The sequence below is a fragment of the Cynocephalus volans genome, chromosome 3 (assembly GCF_027409185.1).
Source record: "Cynocephalus volans isolate mCynVol1 chromosome 3, mCynVol1.pri, whole genome shotgun sequence".
In the NCBI taxonomy this organism is placed as follows: Eukaryota; Metazoa; Chordata; class Mammalia; order Dermoptera; family Cynocephalidae; genus Cynocephalus; species Cynocephalus volans.
Genome location: NC_084462.1, coordinates 172,065,110 through 172,085,700, shown reverse-complemented (window position 1 = coordinate 172,085,700; position 20,591 = coordinate 172,065,110). Strand labels below are relative to the sequence as shown.

Here is a 20,591-nt window from a genome sequence, read left to right as displayed (position 1 = left end):
GAACAGCAGGAACATGCGCAAAGGCCCCAGCAGCAATGTTCTATAGTGACCGCGTCTCTCTGGCTTGCTGCTCATCCACACTGCCAAACACTGGCCTGCAGTCAGAGGCCCAGGACACTGTTCCTACCCTGTCAAGGACCTAGCACTGTGCTGGTCCAGGGGACTCACTAAGTTATCAATAAAACAAACAGCACTGCCACCCCCATCTTCTGGCTAAAAAAATAATCACAATGACACACTAATTCTAACCATTGTTTTTAATTTAGGAAATCAAGTTAAACACACATGAAGCTATGAACACTGGAATACAGAAATATTAAGCTGCTTCATAGAATTTCTACTCCAAAACAATGCAAATCTGCATAACGTCTCTCCCATTATGGGGGTGAGGTGGAAGAGAGGGAAATTTTTCTAACTGGGGTTGATGGTGGAGTTAAATGCAAGGGTGGGAAAAAGGCTCTCAAATATAACCAGAGAACAGACACCACTGTTTGGTCACCAACACACTGACCAGAGGCAGTTAATTTGCACTTGTACTTGGTTGTGGGTTTTCCTTCTGCTGCTTGTTTGGCTGTTGCTTCTTCTGTTTGGAAAGGCAGCTCAAAGCAGACTGGTCATTCCTTGGGGCTGACATGAGCAGGGGCAGCTTGCCAGACTGAGTTGGATACTTGGTTTTCAGGTCCTCTTTAAATAACGGTTGGGAGAGCAGATGGCGGAGCTCCTTCTTCAGTATCTTCATCTGCTTCTGTCTCTGACGTTCTTCTTGTTGGTCAGCTTTGCCTCCTTCAAACACAATACAAAAAAGATAACATGTACCGTAGTTTATAGAAATATTTTGTTTCCCTTGATAGATAATGAGAAATGTTTTAGAACTACTTTAGGGATGCAAGTTCAAAAGTTCTCCACAGAAGCTAGTGATGACTTGACAGGAAGTGTAAATGGATAACTTCTGTTTAGGAGGGACGTGCAGAACTGTTCTGTCCTTTATTACTCACGAAAACCCTCTAAGACAGGAATTATCTTCATTTTACAGATGACACAGGCAACTCAGACCTAGAGAGGTCACTTGCCTATGGTCACAGAGTTAGCTGTCAAAATGAGATCAGAACCCAAGCCTCCTGACTGAAGATCAGTTTTCTTCCTACAACCCACTCATTTGCTGCCCACTTGGACTTTGGTGACTCAACAGCTACAAACCCTTCAGGGGATAGTGAATACTTCCTCTGCAGCCCACCTCTCCTATATCTCACCACCAGTGCTGTAACTACATGTGCACAAGTAGGCATAGCCAAAGGGCTCAATGCAGCGTCTCCTCAGGAAGGGTAATCAGGGCCTCCACATGTTTAGCCCAAGCCTGAGCTACCAGGAGAACTAGCTCACTGTCACCAAGTTCACTGGTTTGGCTGCTGGTTTCCATGCTGAGCAGACAGTAGCATGTTTGCCTCTGAATTTGTAGACTTTGGCACTGAGATGCCAACACCTCAGCTGAGCTGCACACTTGATGCAGTGGAAGGAGCACTGGCCATAACTTTGGTGTTGTCAGTTCTAGATGTGATTCTATTAATTCTAAGACTCAGGAGCTTTCCTAAGGAGGGACCATAAAATTCATCCCTGAATCCTAAGCATCTGGCCCACATATAGAGTAGTGGCTCAGGAAACATCTGGTGGTGAAGCTGTTTCTCTGAACAAACTGCTTCTCTCTGTGAGCCTCTTGCTCCCATAAAGGATAGTAATTCCCACTCTCTTCGTGTCATGAGATTGTGGAGAAGATCAGATGAGATGATGACATGGAAGTACTCTGTCAGCTTGAAAGGCAGGTGTAGTAGTAACAGCGATAGTAAGTAATGTTAACTTAAAATGTATCCAATACTTTCTATTTCCCAGGCACTGTTGTAAAGCACTCTCACTTCTTAATCAATCTTCACAACAACCCCATGTGGTAGGTAGTTTATTATCTCCATTTTATAGATGAGAAAAGTGAGGTACGACAGAAGTTAAGTAACTTTATTCAGTCACACAGCCAGTTAAAGGAATGGGCTGGCATTCAAACACAGGCAGTCTGGCCAGAAAGCCTGCTCTCTTCATCACCGTACTCTACTGCCTGTCCACGTAAGAGGGAGGCAGTTGAGGGCTCGAGGCAGAGAGACAGGCAAGACAGGAAACAAAGGCCAAGAGCACTAGGCTCATCTGGGACTAGGGACTTCAACAAAGGAAAGGATGTCCTGCTGATTTTTTTGGTGCTGGCTGGTATGGAGATCTGAACTCTTGACTTTGGTGTTGTAACACTATGCTCTAACCAACTGAGCTAACTGACCAACCACCCTTTGCTGATTTTTTTTGTGACCGGTAAGGGGACTGCAACCCTTGGCTTGGTGTCACCCACACTGTGCTCAGCCAGTGACCAGTGAGTGCACCGGCCATCCCTATATAGGATCCGAACCCACGGTGGGAGAGCTGCTGTGCTCCCAGCGCCACACTCTACCGAGTGAGCCACGGGGTCGGCCCCCTTTGCTGATTTTGATAGGACCCACAGCAGTAGGGATAGTTCCAACAAGGCAAAAGTTGAGGGGAAAAAAAAAAAGAAAAGCTGCACGTACCTTTCCTCAGTTCCCATCCAGCCCAAGAGCTTACCCTTATACATCTCTTCTTCTAGCTCAATCTCGAAAGCAGCTGCTGCCTGCTCGATCCAAGAGTTGTGCAGACAAGCCTGGAAATTTCGATACTCAGATTTCTCAATCTGTCGAGCTAAACGAATTCGCTCCTGGGGGAAAGGAACAGAAAGTATTTATTTGATAGAGGGTTAAGGCCTCTGGGAAGTGAAGTCTCACCTAAGTTGTGTTATTAAAAACCTCTTGAAGATGGCAAAATAGATGGTCCCCAGCGTCACTCTCTCCCACAAATCAACGAATTTACAACTATAAAAATGTAACAACAGCCAAGCTGGGGCCACTGGAGCTCAGGGGAAGAGGAGGAGAGACCTATGGAATTCAGGAAGGGGGAAAAGCTACAATGAGAGAGAAAAAACTGCTCAGAGTGTTTTTGGCTGCGGCCGCTTTAAGGCTGAAACTGCTGAGCGCATGGAGTGGGAGCCAGCAGAAGCCACAGCTGTGCCCTTCAGATGGAGTTACTTGGAGGCAGCAGGGAAGAAGAGAGCCTTGGTAGCTCCCAGGACAGCAAGACCACTAACAGGGTTCCTGTGGACCCACACAGGAACAAGGAGCCAGAACAGCTGAAAAAGGGGACCCACTCAGAGGCCAATGAGTCAAGGCAAGGGACTGGTGCAGGGCCCATCCTATGGGAAGTGTTTGGAGCACAGGCAGTGGGGAAGACGGGTACACTGGGAGAATACTGGGACACAGCAAGGACAGCCAATCCGCCCCCCAGTCAGCGCAGGACCACTCAGAGGAGACTGGTTGGGAATGCAGAATTGCATGGGGTGCAGTTTGATGAAAAGATTCAGGCCCAGATCAGAGTTTCTGCACCCAGGTGCACCTGGTCCCTAGAGAGCTGCAAGTACCTATAAGGTCAACCAACCATTAAACCCTGAGCTGCACAAAGTCTTCCCTTGGGAAACAGCAGCAAACCAGCAATTTAGCTCAACCACACAGCTCAAGTACTGGTTCCAGCAGGAAGTTTCCCTGTTTTAGAAGTAAGCAAAGGACAAAAAATTAGTTCCGGCCCAGGCACACCACCAGCACCTCGGGGCCCATCAGGGGACATGAGGCATGGAGCCGAGGACTGGACCCCCCCTACAACCGGGCACACCACCAGCGCCAAGGAGCATGCCAAAAACATCACCTCCGTGTAGGTGGCTCACTACAGCAACAACGGCTGCTGCAAAAGTGGCTAAACGTCACAACCACCACGCAGATGGTCTGCCAGCCACTGGAGTGCATTGACAGAAGTACAGTCACCAGCAGAGACCAAAGAAAAGAACAGGATGTCTTTCTCCACAAAGCCCATTCCAGAGTGACAGAAGAAGCATCTGCTCTGTGATAATATTGGGGGACATGAACAAACTTTTCAGCACTGGACAGATCATCTAGGCAACAAATCAACAGAGTAACCACTACTCTTTCAGAAGAAGAGAAGAAATCTAGGGTTATCAGTGGTGGGAAGGGGGAGGGAGGGAGGGACAGGGAGAGATTGGATAAGGGGCATAAAGAATAAGTACAATTTGTAACAATATACATACTAATAATATTGATTTGATCAACATATGTCAACACTGAATCTCAAACATATGTATAATCAATTATGATTCAATAAAAAAAAGAAAAAGAAAGAAAAAGAAAAAGCTCTTGAGATCAGCAGTCAGTGAGATGCAGCTCGGGTCTTACTGAAATGCATTTGTTTTGGTTCCTGATAAAATCCCAGAGGGCAATCATTACACATGCAATCACAAGAGCCAGCTTTCCCAACAATAAACTCAAACAGCTCTTCCCCTTGCAAACCCTTCCTGGTCTGACTGCCAAACTACAGGTGTCCAACATGAACTCTTTCCCAAGATGCCACAGCTGGCTTCCATAGCTGAGATGAAACATTCCAACTCTCCTTCCCGTGGGTTTTGGGATAGACTGCAGTGAGGATTCAAACTGAGATAATGAGAGATCTTGTTATGTGGGGGCAAGGAACCATGGGAAGCCACAATTCTTCTTACTAACGAGAATTCTGTGATATCCACCGTCATTGCCCACCATACTTCCCCACACATCTGCTTTTTGAAACAGAGGAGCCAAGAGTCCTTAAATTGTTCCATGCTTTTACTCCCTCTATTCCTGGAATTCCATCTCTTCTTCACCATTCCACATCTCTGCCTGCAGGAGGCTTGGATGAAACCTCTTCTCCTATATAACCATATGCTCACAAATTCTATGGTGCTCCATCTGTACCTGAACTGTGACATGGGATTGGTCTGCTTTGTGAGCAGGGGAACATCTGGGGAGAAGAATCCACCCTGCTTTGGTCCCTGATATACTATGGCCCACAGTAAGCAGTACTCACTTGGTGAATGCCTACTGAGTTCAAATAAAACCCCCAAAGCAGGATTTACTGGCACCTGCTTCAGGGATGTGCCAAATCTTTAGCATCTGCCTCAGCAAGACATGTTTACCTCATCACCCACAACCCTCCAACAGGATGTCCAGGCAGCTGCACTCACTGCACTGTGCAGGGGTCGGTAGAGACTCTGGGGGCAGACAGTGAAGAAATGGTTTAGGGAGAAAATGCCTCACACCTTTGTTCACTCTCCTTTTCTCCCTTCTCCCAGGTATGGTGCTCCTAACTGTTCTCCCTGATTAGCTGTTAGTAGAACCATTCCTTAGTTTCCAAGAGCTATGTTGCCAAAGTCTCAAAGCAAGGTGCTCTGTGTGGGAGCAGCACAATCCCCTCACTAGCACTAGGGTTTTAACTTTTTACCTTGATTGCATCCATGTACTTTGCTTGCACAGGGAATAGTGGGATGTCCTCATCTTTCTTGAGGGTTTTGTAAATCTTTTTAAAGTTGATCACATCCTCAGGCCCAATCAGCATCAGGCTGAGACCTTCATTGGTGGCTCGAGCAGTTCGACCACTTCGGTGGACATAAATCTCTGAGGTGCGAGGGACCTGCCAAAGGAGGAACTGTGAGGTCAATACCTGACTATTGCCAAACATTGCTCTTCTGTTTGGCCACATCCCCAAACTGGATCCTCCTCCCTCCTACCCAGGCAGGTAGACAGAAACCCTCCCATGCCTCCCATCCTGGTTCAGGTCCTTCTGACCAACCATTCAGCGGGACCATGGCAGTCACTTATTTGGTCTCTAGTCCTCCCCACTCCCTCTGTCCCAGCCCAAAGCTGGCAGTGTCATCCTGAGTCTCAGCTCTGACCATAATACTCTCTCTAGCTAAAGAAACTTCACTGGTTCTTCACTAACTCTTCATGGATGATTGATGATGGTAATCATAATCAACATTTATTGAGTAGCTACATTGCACCAGACAATTCTAAGCACTCTGCACGTGTAACAATAAGCCCCTGCAACACTAATATAAAATACATGCTTTATGATTACCCATATTTTATGGACCAGGAAACTAAAACACAGAGAGGTTAAGCAACTCCCTTTAAATTACCCAACTCAATGGTGAAGCCAGGATTCAAACTGAAGCAGTCCAGCTCCAGAGACCATGTTAACCTCTGGGCCATACTGCCTCTACTCCAATATATATTGGATATATTATACATGGACAATGTGGCATGGGTGCTGATACCTCTCTCTCCTCCCATTCCCATGGCACACACCACTAAATCAAGCACAACAGTCTTCTTCACTAAGCCGATACATTTCAGTACTTTTCATAGTGGCCACTTACAGGACTCTAAGTGGCCACTATGAACTTTTCATAACAGTTTTAGAAATGAGATCTATCTGCCATTCCTCTCTTATAGGATAAAGGTTCAGCTTCTTAACTTGACATTCAGGGCCTTCATTGACCTTCCCCCACTTACCCCTCCAACCTCTGCAATTCCTCCTTTCCCATATACCTCTCTTCTTACTCTAAACCAACTACCTGTGAACACTGCCTATTTTCTACATTCTTACCTCTGTCCTTAAATGCCAAGGGTCTTTTAGAAAGCACTTTCCTACCCCTCACACTAGAAGTTACCTCCCTCTCTCCTATTACATTTTATAACTTCCTGATGTCTTTTGCTTACATTACGGCTGTACTCATCTCACCTCCTCTACTGAGTTTGATACTTCTTCGGGGCTGGGACTGTATTGAGCTCATCTTGACAGCTCCCACAAAGGCTTACCCAGCCTTTCCCCCAAAAGAACAGAGATTTGCTAAACTGAAATTGGCAGCCTAAAAGATTTTTAAAAGCACAAAGATTAAAGAAGAAAAATAATAATGCCAAAATGGATACCATTTATTGAGTACTTACGGTCTGCTAGGCACTTCACAGCATCATCTCAATTTAATTCTCATGATAACACTATGCGGTAGGTAGCATTATTACTCCCGGTTTACAAACAATGACACTGAAACCAGAGGTACTAAATAACTCGGCCAAAACTACGAAGCAGCAGACCAGGGATTCAAAACTCTGGTAGTCTGACTCTGGGGCCCATACTCCTAACCACAACTCTATGCTGATATTTAGTAGGTGCATGCTCTAGTATTATTTCTACTATCAGTAACAGATAGCATCTAGTAAGTGCTCACAGGCTTTCTAAGCTCTTTATACACATTAATCTTAAAAAGAACCCTAAAATGTCGGTTCTATAAAGTACCTGCCATTTAAATGAGAAAACTGAGGTGCAGAGAGATTTAATAACTTACTCAAGGTTACATGGCTGGGATTTGAGCCCAGGGACATATTAACTACCACACACTCCTACGCTTCTACAGGAGGGTGACCTCTTTACATACTTTACTTATTATGCCCATCTCATGGATAAAAATAAGACTTTAAACTGTTGCCATCAAGTAGCTTGCCCAAGTCAAGGAGAGAAGGACTACTTGATATCAGACAATGACAAAAAGTTATTCTGAGACTAAATCTCACCAGCAGTAGACATTAGATGCTAGTGGTATTTTCTTTTGCAGGGTGCCTTGGGACAAACAATTCCTCATCCCTCCCTCAAGCTTTCCTTTAAAAATTCCCCATTCAATGCAGGGAAATGCCTACAAATTCCCAAATGCCCCTACCTGGTAATGGATGACATGCTGGACTTTAGGAATATCCAGACCCCGAGCAGCCACATCTGTTGCCAAGAGAACACAGCTGTGGTGGAGAGAGAAAGCTCATTAATAATTAAACTAACAGCTAACATTAATCAAACTCTTACCACCTGCTGAGCACTCTAAATACTACAAACCTTACAAACACCTTATGAGATAATACTATTATCTCCCTTTTACAGATGAAGAAACTGAGAATCAAAGAGATTAACTTCTCAAAGTATGTATGTACATGGCTGTTCAGTTGTGAAACAGGGATCCAAACCTGGGTCTCACTGACCCCAACCAACATGCCAAACTGCAATGATAAAAGACCCATCCACAGTGAATTAAATGAGGCCATACTACATGCCAGGCAAACCTTTGCACTTGCTACTCCTTAGGCCTTAAAGGGTCTTCACTCAGATACCCATTTGACACGTGACTCACTTTTTCACTTTCTCCAGCTCTCTGCTCAAATCTCTTTATCAGAAAGCATCCTTGACTACATGCACCTAGTCTCCTTTCCCCATCCCCAACTCGACTTAATTCTTAGCACCACGTGATATTCCGTAGACTTACTTTCAATTCACTATCTCCCTCCACTAGACTGTAAGCTCCATGAGAGAAAGAACTTTGCATCACTTGCTGTTGTATTACCAGCACCTAGAACAGTGCCCGGATCATAGTAAGCACTCCATAAATATGTGTTGGGTAATGTCTCTTAATGTGTGGTTCAAGGACAGTCAGAAGCATTTGAGGTAAGTCTTAAAAACTTAAGATTCTGGGCCCTTCAGGGTCCCTACTCCCTGTATATCTGAGCAAGGCCTGGGGAACGTGATGCAAGTTAAAGTTTGTAAAACTTTAAGTCAGGGTCAGCAAACATTTTCTGTAAAGGGCCGGATAGTAAATATTTCCAGCATTGTGGGCAATACAATCTCTGTGGCCACTATACAACTCTGACATTTCAGTGCTAAAGCAACTACAGATGATACATAAATGCATCTTGCAGTATTCCAATAAAACTTAACTATAAAATCAGGTGGGGGGGGGAGGGAAGGAAAAAAAAGTCAGTGAGCAATATATAGTTTGCCATGCACTGCTCTAAGCTAATCCTAGTAAACCACTCATACTACCTACCAATATTCAAAGGGAGGAAAACCAGACACTTGTTCTAGAAACTAATCACCCTGTGACCTGATGAAACACTGTAGGGCAAAAGCCAATTTATAGTCTGCCTGAATTTCACATGCTCTCATCTTTACAATCTGTACCCTGGTCCCTGGGCATCAGTCTGGTCCAGAGACAAATGGACAAAGCATGACGACATGCAGCATGGGATCTGGGGTCTGACAGACTTGTCTGAGGACCAACTCTGCCACTTCCAAGCTAAGAAATCTTGAGCAAGCTGGTCAGCTTTTCCAGACCTCATTTTTTCATCTACAAAATGAGAATGGTGATTATGACAATAAGTGGTAGTAGTAGGACTAATAATGATTAAAAGCTAACATTTAGCAAGCACGTACTATGTGCCAGAGACTGTTCCAAACTCTTCACATAGATGAATTCACAATTACTTAATCCTCACACCAACCCTATAAGGTAGCTTTTATTATTATCCCAATTATGAGAAAGTTGAAGTACAGATAAGTTAAATAATTTGACCAGCTAGGAAGTGACAGAACCAGGATTTAATCTCAGGCATCTGGTTCCAGAATCTGTGCTCTGAACCATGAATCTATTCTGCTTCTTCTCAAGGATGTTAGGAGAAGTGACTGAATGTGATAATGTATTTAAAGTGCCAGCATAGGATTTTATTGTCTAAGTGTTCAATAATGGTAGGTATTGTCATCATTACTCATTATTATAGATGGTTCCGTAAAGCATTAACAACCAAATCCACTAAATGAGGGTAACCTTGCCAATGCTGTGCAAAAAAAAAAATATATAAATAAAGGCTACCTTCTACTGATAAAGACCCTATGACCAAAGGGAGCTTACTGCCATTTCCCTACCAGCCTGCTCCCTTTAGCCCAGTAGCAAGAGGGGAGGCCTCTGGGGACAGGCATGACTTACTCTTCCAGGCGGGCAAACTGCTCCAGGTTTCTGAGCCTCTGCTTCTGGTGCATGCAGGCATGTAGGGTCAACGGCATGATATCCAGGACTTTGAGGAGCCCAGAGAGGCGTTTGATGCAGGAAATGCTGTTGGCAAACACTAAGCTGCGGCCTGGATACTGCATCAGAAAGTAGTACAGATAGAAGTCTTTCTCATCAGTCTCGCAATGGATCTTGGTCTCTGTCAGCGCCTCCACTGTAGCCTCATTCCTAGTGAGGTCAATGACCTTGGGCTTGCCCCTCATGCCAATCTTCTGCATGAGGAGGTCAAGTTTGGCAGTTTTGTCCATTTTCTTGGTGTGCTTCTTATGAAGGATTCGGGCAGGAGCTTGGTGCACCAGGGTCAGTGTGGCAGAAAAAACAAGCGTCTGTCTCTTTGGGTTGTACTGGGAGTCATTTAGCATCTCTAGCAGCTGTGAGAGCTCAGCAAAATGGCCTTTCTCAACCATCCGGTCAGCCTCATCCACTACCAGGCACCTGCAGATCAAGAGAGACCCACATCACTGGTTCATGGCAAGATAGAGAATTATCTATAGCACACCCTATTCCCACCCCAACCACATACACATGCACACACACACTCTTTCTCTCTCTCTCACATACGCACACACCTACCCACCCCACTACAACCACTAGGGCCTGAACTAATCTCCCTCATGCATGCCTGGATTTCTAAAGGCCAGGATCTGGATGGTACGACACCATGGCACACTGTTACAGGGAGAAGACATTGTACATACCACGTCACCTCAGGCTCACTTCAGAACAGGGCTTGAGGGAGAAAGAAGAGGTACTATCTCTCACCTGAGCTGCTGAAGGTTGCTCAAATAAGAGTGCTTTTCTTTAATTAGCTCCCACAGCCGGCCTGGAGTGGCAATCACAATCTCAGGATGGCGGTTCAGCATCCTTTGCTGTTTCTGTGTGGACATTCCACCAACCAAAATAGCAGTTTTAATTCCTATGGGACAGAAAATATAAGGGACACTATTATTCAGTCTGGCTGCTTATTTTCTTACATGGCTAACACAAGTACCCCCAGACTAGCAGAGATACTCACTAGCACAGCTCCCTGCTCCACAGGGGTGCTAAAAGAGTTGTCCTGGCCTGACTGTTGATGCCATTCCTAAATGGCTTATCAAGTCTTCTGTGAAAGAAGACTACTTAGGAAATTAATTTATTGAATATACTTAATACTGTCTACTCCAATCTCATTTCTTTCTACTCCCTCCCCTCCCACTACAATAGAAGGACTAGATTTGAACCCAGGTATACTTACCTCCAAAGTTCTTGGAAAACTGAGCAGTGGTACACACAATGCTGGGAAAGGTGTTACCTGCAACTGTGACACACCTCTCCTAGGAAGCCCTTCCCATTCCCCTCAATTAGAGTTAATCTGAAGCTCCTCTAATTCCTAGTGTTCTGTTTGCCTCTGTGGTGGTAGACTTCTCACGATATCCAGTACAGGAATGAACACACAGGATTCACACATGCAAAGTCCTTAGCAAAGTGCCTTGCACATAGTAAGAACTTGGTGATTAACTGCTGCTTTTATCATAAAATCAAAATTCCCACTGTTCAGCCCTTCCCAAAAGGAATTCCCTGATAATTAAGTTCTAATGCCTTAAGGTAGGAGTCTTAACTTTTCTTAAAGGGTCACTAGTAAACATTACTGGCCTTGTGGGCCAGATGGTCTCTGTCACAACTACTACCTCTTACTCAATTTTGCCTTTGCAGTATAAAAACAACTACAGACAATATATAACCAAATGGTAGTGGTTATGTTCCAGTAAAACTTTATTTACAAAAACAGGTAATTTGCCAATCCCTGCCCTAATCCATTATACTCAATAAATTTATTTCCTATGTATCCAGAATGGCACTAGTTGTGTATCATCCTTGGGAGAATTGAGAAAATGTCACTCAGTCAATTTTCTGTAGGGCTTATGGCAGATGAGAAATATTTCTCTTAAGGGGCAGGAGCCACAGCTCATTCATCTTTACCACCCAGCATTTAGGATTAGCTCAGGAAATACTTATCAAATGGAACTAAACTCACCTGTAAACTTGGCCACGGCATCAATGTGTTGTTTGACCTGGACAGCCAGCTCTCGAGTGGGAGTCAGAACTAGTCCAAGCAGAGGATTCTTTGGATGGGCTTGAGAGGTGGCAATTCTGCCACTGAACTCTTGTTTTAACTTTCCAGTCTGCTCTTCATTAAACTTTTCATCTTCATCAACTTTTTCATCTTCATCCTCATTCTGTTTGGGGACAGGCTTCTCCTTTATCAGGGAAGAAGGCCCTTCACCAGCATCATCATCACAGAAGAGCAGTGCCTGGTCTGAGACAGTGGCACTGGTCTTGGCTCTGGCCTTACTGGATGGTGCACTTGCTTTAGCAAGCAGTGCTTCATTCCCAATTCCAGTCTCATTGGGCAACACTCCAGACTCAGTTTCGGCCTTGCTTTGTGGTTCAGTCTCAGCTTTGGCTCCGGTTCTGGTCTCTCCAGGTGACTCTTTGCTGTTACTTGGAAAAGGGGCAGACTTCCTCTTCTCCTGCCACTGCAACACTGCATGAATCATTGGGATGGCAAAGGCAAGGGTTTTCCCACTTCCTTAGAAGCGAAGCAAACAAAACAAAAAAGCACAGGGTAAATCAAAAGCATATTCTTTTGTCTGGAGTTTTTTATTTTGCACAGAATAAGGGACCCTAAAATAGCCAAGTGCCACCCTGCCCAACCCAAAGCTCCTCCACTCTGCACAGCTTTCCCCATAGCACTGCAACCAGAGAGAACCTCTAATTAGGAGCCTGAGGAAAAGTCTGGCAGACTGTCATTGAGGCCTTAAGTAAACAGTGATGGACCCACCCTCCCACAACCAGGCACCCTGTGCCAGTGCCTCGGGGCCTTCCCTGGGACCCAGGGCATGGAGAAGGGGACTGGACCCCCCTGCCACAACCAGGCACACTGTGCCAGCTCCTCAGGGCCCACCCAAGGGCCCGAGGCATGGAGAAGGGGACTGGACCTCCCTCCCACAACCAGGCACACCTCGCCAGCACCTTGGGTCCGGCCCGGGGACCTGGGGCATGGAGAAGGGGACCGGATCCCCCTCCTACCACCAGGCACACGACACCAGTGCCCTGGGGCCTGCCGTGGACCTGAGGCATGGAGAAGGGGACCGAAACCCCCTCCTACAACCAGGCACACTGCACCAGCACCTCGGGGTGTGCCTAAGGACCCAGGGTAAGGAACTGGGGACTGGACCCCCTTCCACAACCAGGCACACCGTGCCAGCACCTCGGGACCCACTCAGGGACCCGGGGCATGGAACCGGGGATCGGACACTCTCCACAACCAGGCACACTGCCAGCACCATGGAGCAGGCCAAAAGCTTCTCCATGTGGGTGGCCCACCACAGCCACCATGATAACCATGGCTGCCATGAAGGCGGCTAGATGCCACAACCACCATGCAGATGATCCACCAGCCACTGGAGTGAGTTGACACAAGGAGAGTTACCAGCAGAGATAAAGAAAGGAGGAGGATGTCTGTCTCCACAGAGCCCATTTCGTAGTGACGGAAGAGACATCTGCTCTATGACAGTATCGGGGGACCTGATCATGCCTCTCAGCACTGGACAGATCATTTGGGCAGCAAATCAACAGAGTAACCATTATTCTTTCAGAGGGAGAGAAGAAATCTAGGGTGAGGGAGGAGGGGGAGAGGAAAGGGGATGGGGCAGGATTGGACAAGGGGCATAAAGAATAATTACAATTTGTAACAATATATATGCTAGTAATACTGATTTGATCAACATCTCAATGTTGAACCCCAAAAATATGTATAATCAATTTTGATTCAGTAAAAAAAAAAACCAAAACAACAACAACAAAAAGACAAGCCAGACTGGGAGAAAAATTTGCAAATCACATATCTGATAAAGGATGTGTATCTAGAACATGAAATGAATTCTCAAAATTCAGTAATAGAAGAATAACCCAATTAAAAAATGGGCAAAAGAACCAAACAGCACCAAAGAAGATTATACGGTTGACAAATAAGTACACAAAAAGATGCTCAGCATCATTAGTCACTAGGGAAATGCAAATTAAACTCACAGGAAATAATAAAAAGGGTTTTATAAAATCTTTTTTTTTTTTTTTGGCGGCTGACTGGAAGTGAGATCCAAACCCTTGACCTTGGTATTACAATACTGCACTCTAACCAACTGAGCTAAATGGACAACCCCTGTAAATTTTTAAGTCTAAAATAAAATTAAAAGACTGACCATACCAAATTATTGCCAAGAATATGGGTCACCCTGAACTCATAACACTGGTGGGTATGTAAAAATGGTATTCTATAATCACTTTGGAAAACTCCTAAAAAGTTACATTTTCAATAAGACTTAGCCATTCCCTGCCTACGTGTTTAGGTAACAGAGATTAAAGCATATATCCATACAAGACTGGTACACCAATATTTATATCTTTATTTCTAATAGCCAAAAAGTAGAAAAAATCATAAATGTCCATCAACAGATGTATGAACAAACTGTGTTCTATCCTTACGCTGGAATACTACTCACCAATAAAAAGGAATGCACTAACGGTATTTATAATAACATGGCTTAATATCAAATTACACTGTGTGAAAAGCCAGATACCCCTTTCCCAAAAGTATATATTGTATGATTCCATTATATAAAATTATAGAAAATACAAAGCTAACCTATAGTGATAGAAAGCCTATCGGTGGTTGCCTGGGGAGGAACAAGAATGGTAGCAGGGCCAAGGAGAGAGGAATTACAAAGGAACCCAAGCCATCTTTTGCGGGTAATGGATATATTCATTATTATATGGATAACAGTTTATCCACAGCCCCAAATGCATGGCCTGGCCCAAGATCCTGAATCTGCAGATTCACAGTATTCCATGGAGAAAGCCTGATAGGAGTTGGGGTATGAATCCAAAGGTCAGACTCTGGCCACAGTGGCTCACAGAGACCTTGCCTCTCTGCCCTCCAGAGACCCACTTCAGGACTCTGCATATGCTACAGCAGTGTAGCAGAATGCTTAACAGCACATAGACCTAGCCTAGAATGCAGGCACTACACTTTCAGATGCATAATTTTATGGAAGCTGTCTATCCTCTGTGAGGCCAAGCTTCCTAATCTGTAAAATGGGAATAATGCTATCTACCTTAGGGTGGTTCTGAGAACTGAGTTCATAAATATAAAGCACTTAACCCATGGATGACACATTCTAAATACTCAGTAAACGTTCTAAGTTATTATTATCTCCATTCCCGTTTCCTGGGGTTTCCTCACTCTTCCATCTATATGACTCTCATGTAAGACCTCATCCGAAGTTTTATGACCATTCTCCCAGAAACCCAAGGCACAAAGTGTCTAGTTAGTCTAATCCTATACTGTACAATATATGAGGGTACTTCAAAAACTTTGTGGTAAAATGGAATTGAAAGATAATACAAATCTTTCCATGAACTTTTTGAAGACCCCTCATAGTAGCCACTAAAAACATATGGCTATTGAACACTTAAAACGTAGTTAACTCTAAACTGACGTATCCTGGGCAGGCCGGTTAGCTCAAATAGGACAGCATGGTGCTGGTAACACAAAGGTCACAGTTTCCAATACCCGTACCAGTCAGCTGCCAAAAAAAACAAACAAAAAAAGCCCCAAAAGGTAAATTGACATGTGCTGCAAATTTAAAACACACACCATGTTTTGAAAATTTAGTCAAAAATAAGAATGAAGAATATCTCATTAATAATCTTACATGAATTACATGTTGAAATAATATTTTGATATAATTGTTTAAATAAACATATAATTAAAATTGATTTTCACCTATTTTAAAAAACTTTTAAAGAATATGGATCCCAGGAAATTTAAAATTACATATGTGGCTCACATTATATATATTTCTGTTGGATATTGTTTGTCTAGTTGGACTAATAGTTCCAAGCAGTACAAGTACCTCCCCCTAGTCAGTAGTCTAGTCTACCAAGCGACTCAACCATCATTACTTCCAAAAGTCTTTGCCCAAGAAATAAGAGAACCTTAAACATAGCTTAGTCCTGTCAACTTACACCTGAATATGCTTACAAAATCCACCCAATGGCTATCCACCACTCAAGTCTTTCCAATGACAAGAAACTCACCAACTCCCAAAGCAGCCCTTTTTACCTGGACAACTCTTGAAAATTAGATAGCTCTTCCTTATACTGATGAAGATCTACCTCTCCAGAGAGCTGATCTTAGATTACCTTATCCCTTTGAGCCATTTTACAAAAGGGCGAAAAATAGGAAAAATTACCATTTGCAGATAACTTACAATGTACTATGTAAGCTTTAGTTTACTATACCATTTAACCCTTAGAGCAATGCAAGATGTAATTCCGCTGTATCTCAATTTTATAGTGGGTCCTACAGGGCTCAGAAAGATAAAGTGATCTGGCTAGGGTACCAATCAGGAAGGAGCAGATTTCAACCCAGAGCTAGCTGACTTCCAAACACCTTCATTCAACATTGCTTTTGTGGTTATGTTCTGAACATTCCCCTCTCCCAGTCATCTAACCTATAAGCAGCTATAGGCTCAATCCGCAAGCAATTCTTCCCTGGCCATAGTTGCCCTTACCTGTCTCAGCGGCCCCAAGGATGTCCAATTTGTCTCGGATGGCAGGTGCCAAGGTCAGGGCTTGGATTGGTGTGGGTGCAGAAAAGCCTAGAAAGCTGAGTGCTCGGAGAACTGGCTTGGGCACAAAGAGGTCCTTCCAAGCTGACACGTCTGCCTTCTGGTCATGCACTTCAGGTACCCATGTCTTTGCTTTTGGGGGCACTTTAGAGGCAATGCTCTGAGAAGGCTCCAATTTTTTTTCCCCTTTCTTTTTCTTCTTTTTTGGATCAATGTGGACCAGGCTTCCTGATGCCATCTCTCCTACCTCTGGATCAGGACAAATGGTGTCATCTCTCTGGGGCTCTGGTTCAGCATCTTTGACTTCAAACTCTTTCCGGGTACTGGTTACTTCAGTATCCACATCTTTACTCTTCCTCAACTTGATCTTTTTCTTTGGGGAACTACACTCTCCTTCCTCCTCTTCTTCTGAAACAGCTTGTGCCTTTCTCTTCTTGGGCTCCTCTTTTGAGAAAAGACAGGAGGGATTCTTAGCAGGGGAGACCAACTGGTAATCTGTCAGTTCCTCAAAGCACACCAAGTCATCCATCTGTCCGTCTACAAACATATTTGGGTCAATCTTCACCTGCTTCCATTTTCCTACAACTTTGATTCCCTTTGTCTGAAATTTGCCATAGCTTGGTGACTTTGGCCTTGATTTTGTCTCCTTCAACTTCATGGCTGCTAAAAAGGAGAGAAATGTTCTATTAGGCTGATGACTGAGACACATAGGATTCTGAGGCAACAAATAGTTTCTAAGCAACTTATCAAGTACCAGGACCTGCAAAAAACTGAGGACTCAAAGATGACTTTAAGACAGATGTTCCAGGCCGGCCCGTGGCTCACTCGGTAGAGTGCGGTGCTGATAACACCAAGGCCACGGGTTCGGATCCTATATAGGGATGGCCAGTTTGCTCACTGGCTGAGCGTGGTGCTGACAACACCAAGCCAAGGGTTGAGATCCCCTTACCGGTCATCTTTTTTAAAAAAAAAAAAAAAAAGACAGATGTTCCCAGCTACAGAAGATCAAAAAGGGAAAGAAATATATCCCCATAACAGGCAGATTGGCCCGGGACATAGAAGACACAGGAGACAGAGCAAAGACATAAGAGCTAGAGCTGGTTTCGATTCTAGATCCAATACGTACTATATGCGTCATCTCGGACAGTGCTACTACTCCTCTCTGAACCTCAGTGTTCTCATCTACAAAAACGTGTAAGGGGGCCTAACACTATCTAAGTTTTCTGTTTTAGGAAAATATGTAAAGCATGGAGGATAAAGCCCGCCACACATAAGCCATTTTGAAGGCAAAGGAGAATCTGAGGGTTTGTTTGTTTGCTGGGGAGAGGAGTGAGCTTCATTAGAAGTGCACTGAGCTTTTTTCCTTCTCAATCCTTGCCTGTTCCACCACTCCAGCCTTTGCCAAATGGCTGAAAGCCCGTCCAGCTTTTTCATTACATTTTAAGTGATTTAAAGACCATTTAGACACAACTCGTTTAGGTGGAACAGATTCTGTGGAAAAGACAAAGGTAAACCTCGGTTCAAATCAGGACCCACCACTTGCCATCTCCGGGTCTGTGATGAACATAGTGATCTCTGTGAGCTTTAGCTTCCTCGTTTGCAAACGGGGGATTATGAAGGTATTTGTCTTTCCGGATCGTTATGAGAATACGAAAAGGTGACGCAAGTCAAAAAACCGCTTAGCATGGCGCCTGACGAGGGAAGCACGTCAGCACGCAGCGAAGCTTCGCCCACCGCACGAGCTGCGCCACGATCACAACCAACCGGCGTTCAACAATGGCGGGGGGGCGGGGAGTGTCGCAACAATGGGGGGGGTGGGCGAGGATGCGGGCAGTGACCTACAGTAGAGCAAGCAACGGTCCCTCCTCGTGGCGCCGGTCCCCGCAACCGGCGCTCTCGCCTCGTCAGTCTCAGGCATGAAAGGGCGCACGAGGCCGAGAGGCGAGGCCGCCGGGCCTTGATGCCAGAGAAGGTTTCCCGGGCGCAAGGCGCGGCACGCCGCTTAGCTGAGCGGCCTGGGCCGGCGGCCACCCTCCCGAAACCCGAGGAAGCCAGCGGCCCGGAGAGGCCAGCAATGGGAGCCCGAAGTCCCCTCCCCAGCCCGTCTCCAGAGCTGGCCGCAACCCCGCTCCAGCTCCTGCACTCACTGTGTGGAGACGCCACCACAGCTACCTCAGACGCGGGCCAAACGCCTCACAAACCGCCACAACCGTCCCTCAACCGCAGCGCCGACTGCAGTTCCGGGGCGGGGCCTCCTCTCACGTAGGCGTGAGCCCTGCGGCAGGAAGTCCCGCCCCCATGCCAAACGCCGCCACCTAATTGGCTGCCGTGCGGACTTCTGCACCGGGGTGGGGAGCGAGGGTGGGGCGTAGGCCTGGCTCCTCCTGAGGATCCTCCTCCTGCTCCTAGGGGCGGGGGTAGGCGTCGTGCACTGGGCTTCGTCGGAATCTTTGCTCCAGCTCTGCAGAAACGTGAGTTTTCTTGTATTCTTAGTCTAGTTTTAGTGCAGTAGCTGTCCGAGTATTGCGTAACCACTGTGTGCCCGGAGCTTTGCACACGTTTTCTCATTTACTTTACCTCCAGCCAGCCTGGATTGCAGGTTCTGTTTTACCCAGTTCTTTGATGCCTCGCCTGTTGCACACCGATGGTTACGGGCCTGACTCCAAAACGCACGTTTTAGTCACCGGGCTAATCCGACTTCTTTGTTACATTCAGAGAATTCAGCCTCGCAGTGGTTACTTTGTCGATGTGCATATCACATGACCACTTCGAAAACCTGTCTCATACATTTTTTCCTTGTCCGATGATCATAGAAATTAGCAAAGGACAATGGTAAGGAATCCTCCAATCTTAGGTCAAGTGAGCACCTTCCTCCGGCCCACCATGGACAGAGCTCAACTCATTTCTTGGAGGGACTTGCCATTGTGTCTCTAAAAGTTTGGGTGGCATAGAGCCTGTGCCCAACTGGTGCCTGAGGAAGTCGGATGATAAGAGACTGGAACTGTCTCTGATGATGGCGTGAGGGAGGAAGGGCTGCATGTTCCTCCACGGCAGGACAAGTTATACACCTTGGAAGTCGTGGGGTTGTCTTGACAGAACTTTGCCTAACAGGGCTGTTTGCTGGGAAAAGGGACCCTGTTGCTTTGCTTCCCACGGATTTGTCACCCCTCTTCCCCTGGGTGACAGAGCTGCAAAGGATTACTCAAAGCAGTGAGAAGCCCCGAAGGGGTTAATCTCCCAGAACCCTCAAGAGCGAGGCATTCCTTCCATGGGAAATTAACCACAAATTGGGATTCTCTTCCTGCATTTATTCTCCAGACCAGGAAGTTACAGTAATAGAACACAGGTGGGGTTATAGTTTAACAATATAGGCTGGTAACATTCAGTAAAACAAGCAAGGTGATATTCAATAATGCAACTTGCAAGAGGATAAGTTGATCCACCAACAAAAGCTTGATCTTAGCAAACATTCTCTCTCCTTACAGCAGCTTCCCAGTATCTTTACATATCAATCAGTAACTTGTCTGTCTTTGAACCAGCAACCTTGCTGTGTTACAATTCTTTATCTTACAACAGAGACTATAGCCTGGGGAAAATTTCCTGTCCTTTGCAAGGTCAACATTTTATATGTACTTTTAAGAAGTTAGGCTAAACCTGAAACTACAAGAAACCAGGCCCTGTGAAATATATTTGCTTTATAGTATACTCCACAGGACCCCACAGAAAGAGGCTGAAAGTAGGGCTCCTGAGGTGGGAAATGGGGGTCACCTTGTGGGGTCAGAATGCCACATGGTGGAAATTCTCAGTGAGGCCTCTGAAAAACTGACAAAATCGCCTGTGTTAGGGTTCTCCAGAGAAACAGACCAACAGGATGTGTTTGTGTGTATGTGTGTGGAGAGAGAGAGAGATTTATTGTAAGGAACTGGTTAACATGATTGTGGAGGCGTGGCCAGTCCAAAATCTGATGGGGTAGGCCAGCAGGCTGGAGACCCAGGGAAGAGCTGATGTTGTAGTTTGAGTCCAAAGGCAGTCAGCTGGCAGAATTCCTTCTTGCTCAT

General features: G+C 45.4%; 1 protein-coding gene across 2 annotated transcripts; it reads right to left on the bottom strand.

Annotated features, from left to right (window-relative positions):
* Positions 1-242: 242 nt before the first annotated feature.
* Positions 243-18,769, bottom strand: DDX24 (DEAD-box helicase 24). 2 transcript variants are annotated; one of them, XM_063090166.1, is made up of 9 exons: positions 18,681-18,769; positions 16,477-17,196; positions 11,877-12,431; positions 10,625-10,778; positions 9,782-10,297; positions 7,694-7,769; positions 5,419-5,607; positions 2,632-2,761; positions 243-783 (listed from the first exon to the last, which is right to left on the bottom strand). In XM_063090166.1, exons 2-9 carry the CDS (start codon positions 17,189-17,191, stop codon positions 521-523), a joined length of 2,598 nt encoding a protein of 865 aa, XP_062946236.1. In that variant the 5' UTR covers positions 17,192-17,196; positions 18,681-18,769; the 3' UTR covers positions 243-520. The 2 variants fall into 2 exon arrangements, with proteins under 2 accessions (XP_062946236.1, XP_062946237.1); XM_063090167.1 differs by having other exon boundaries at positions 16,477-17,193.
* Positions 18,770-20,591: the final 1,822 nt, after the last annotated feature.

Coding starts and splice junctions, on each gene's coding strand:
- DDX24 (XM_063090166.1), bottom strand. CDS start 17,191: ATGAAGTTGAAGGAGACAAAATCAAGGCCAAAGTCACCAAGCTATGGC. Junction 10,779..11,876: donor TGCCGTGGCCAAGTTTACAG/GTGAGTTTAGTT, acceptor TCTGTCCCATAG/GAATTAAAACTGCTATTTTG. Junction 5,608..7,693: donor AGCATGTCATCCATTACCAG/GTAGGGGCATTT, acceptor CTCCTTTGGCAG/GTCCCTCGCACCTCAGAGAT.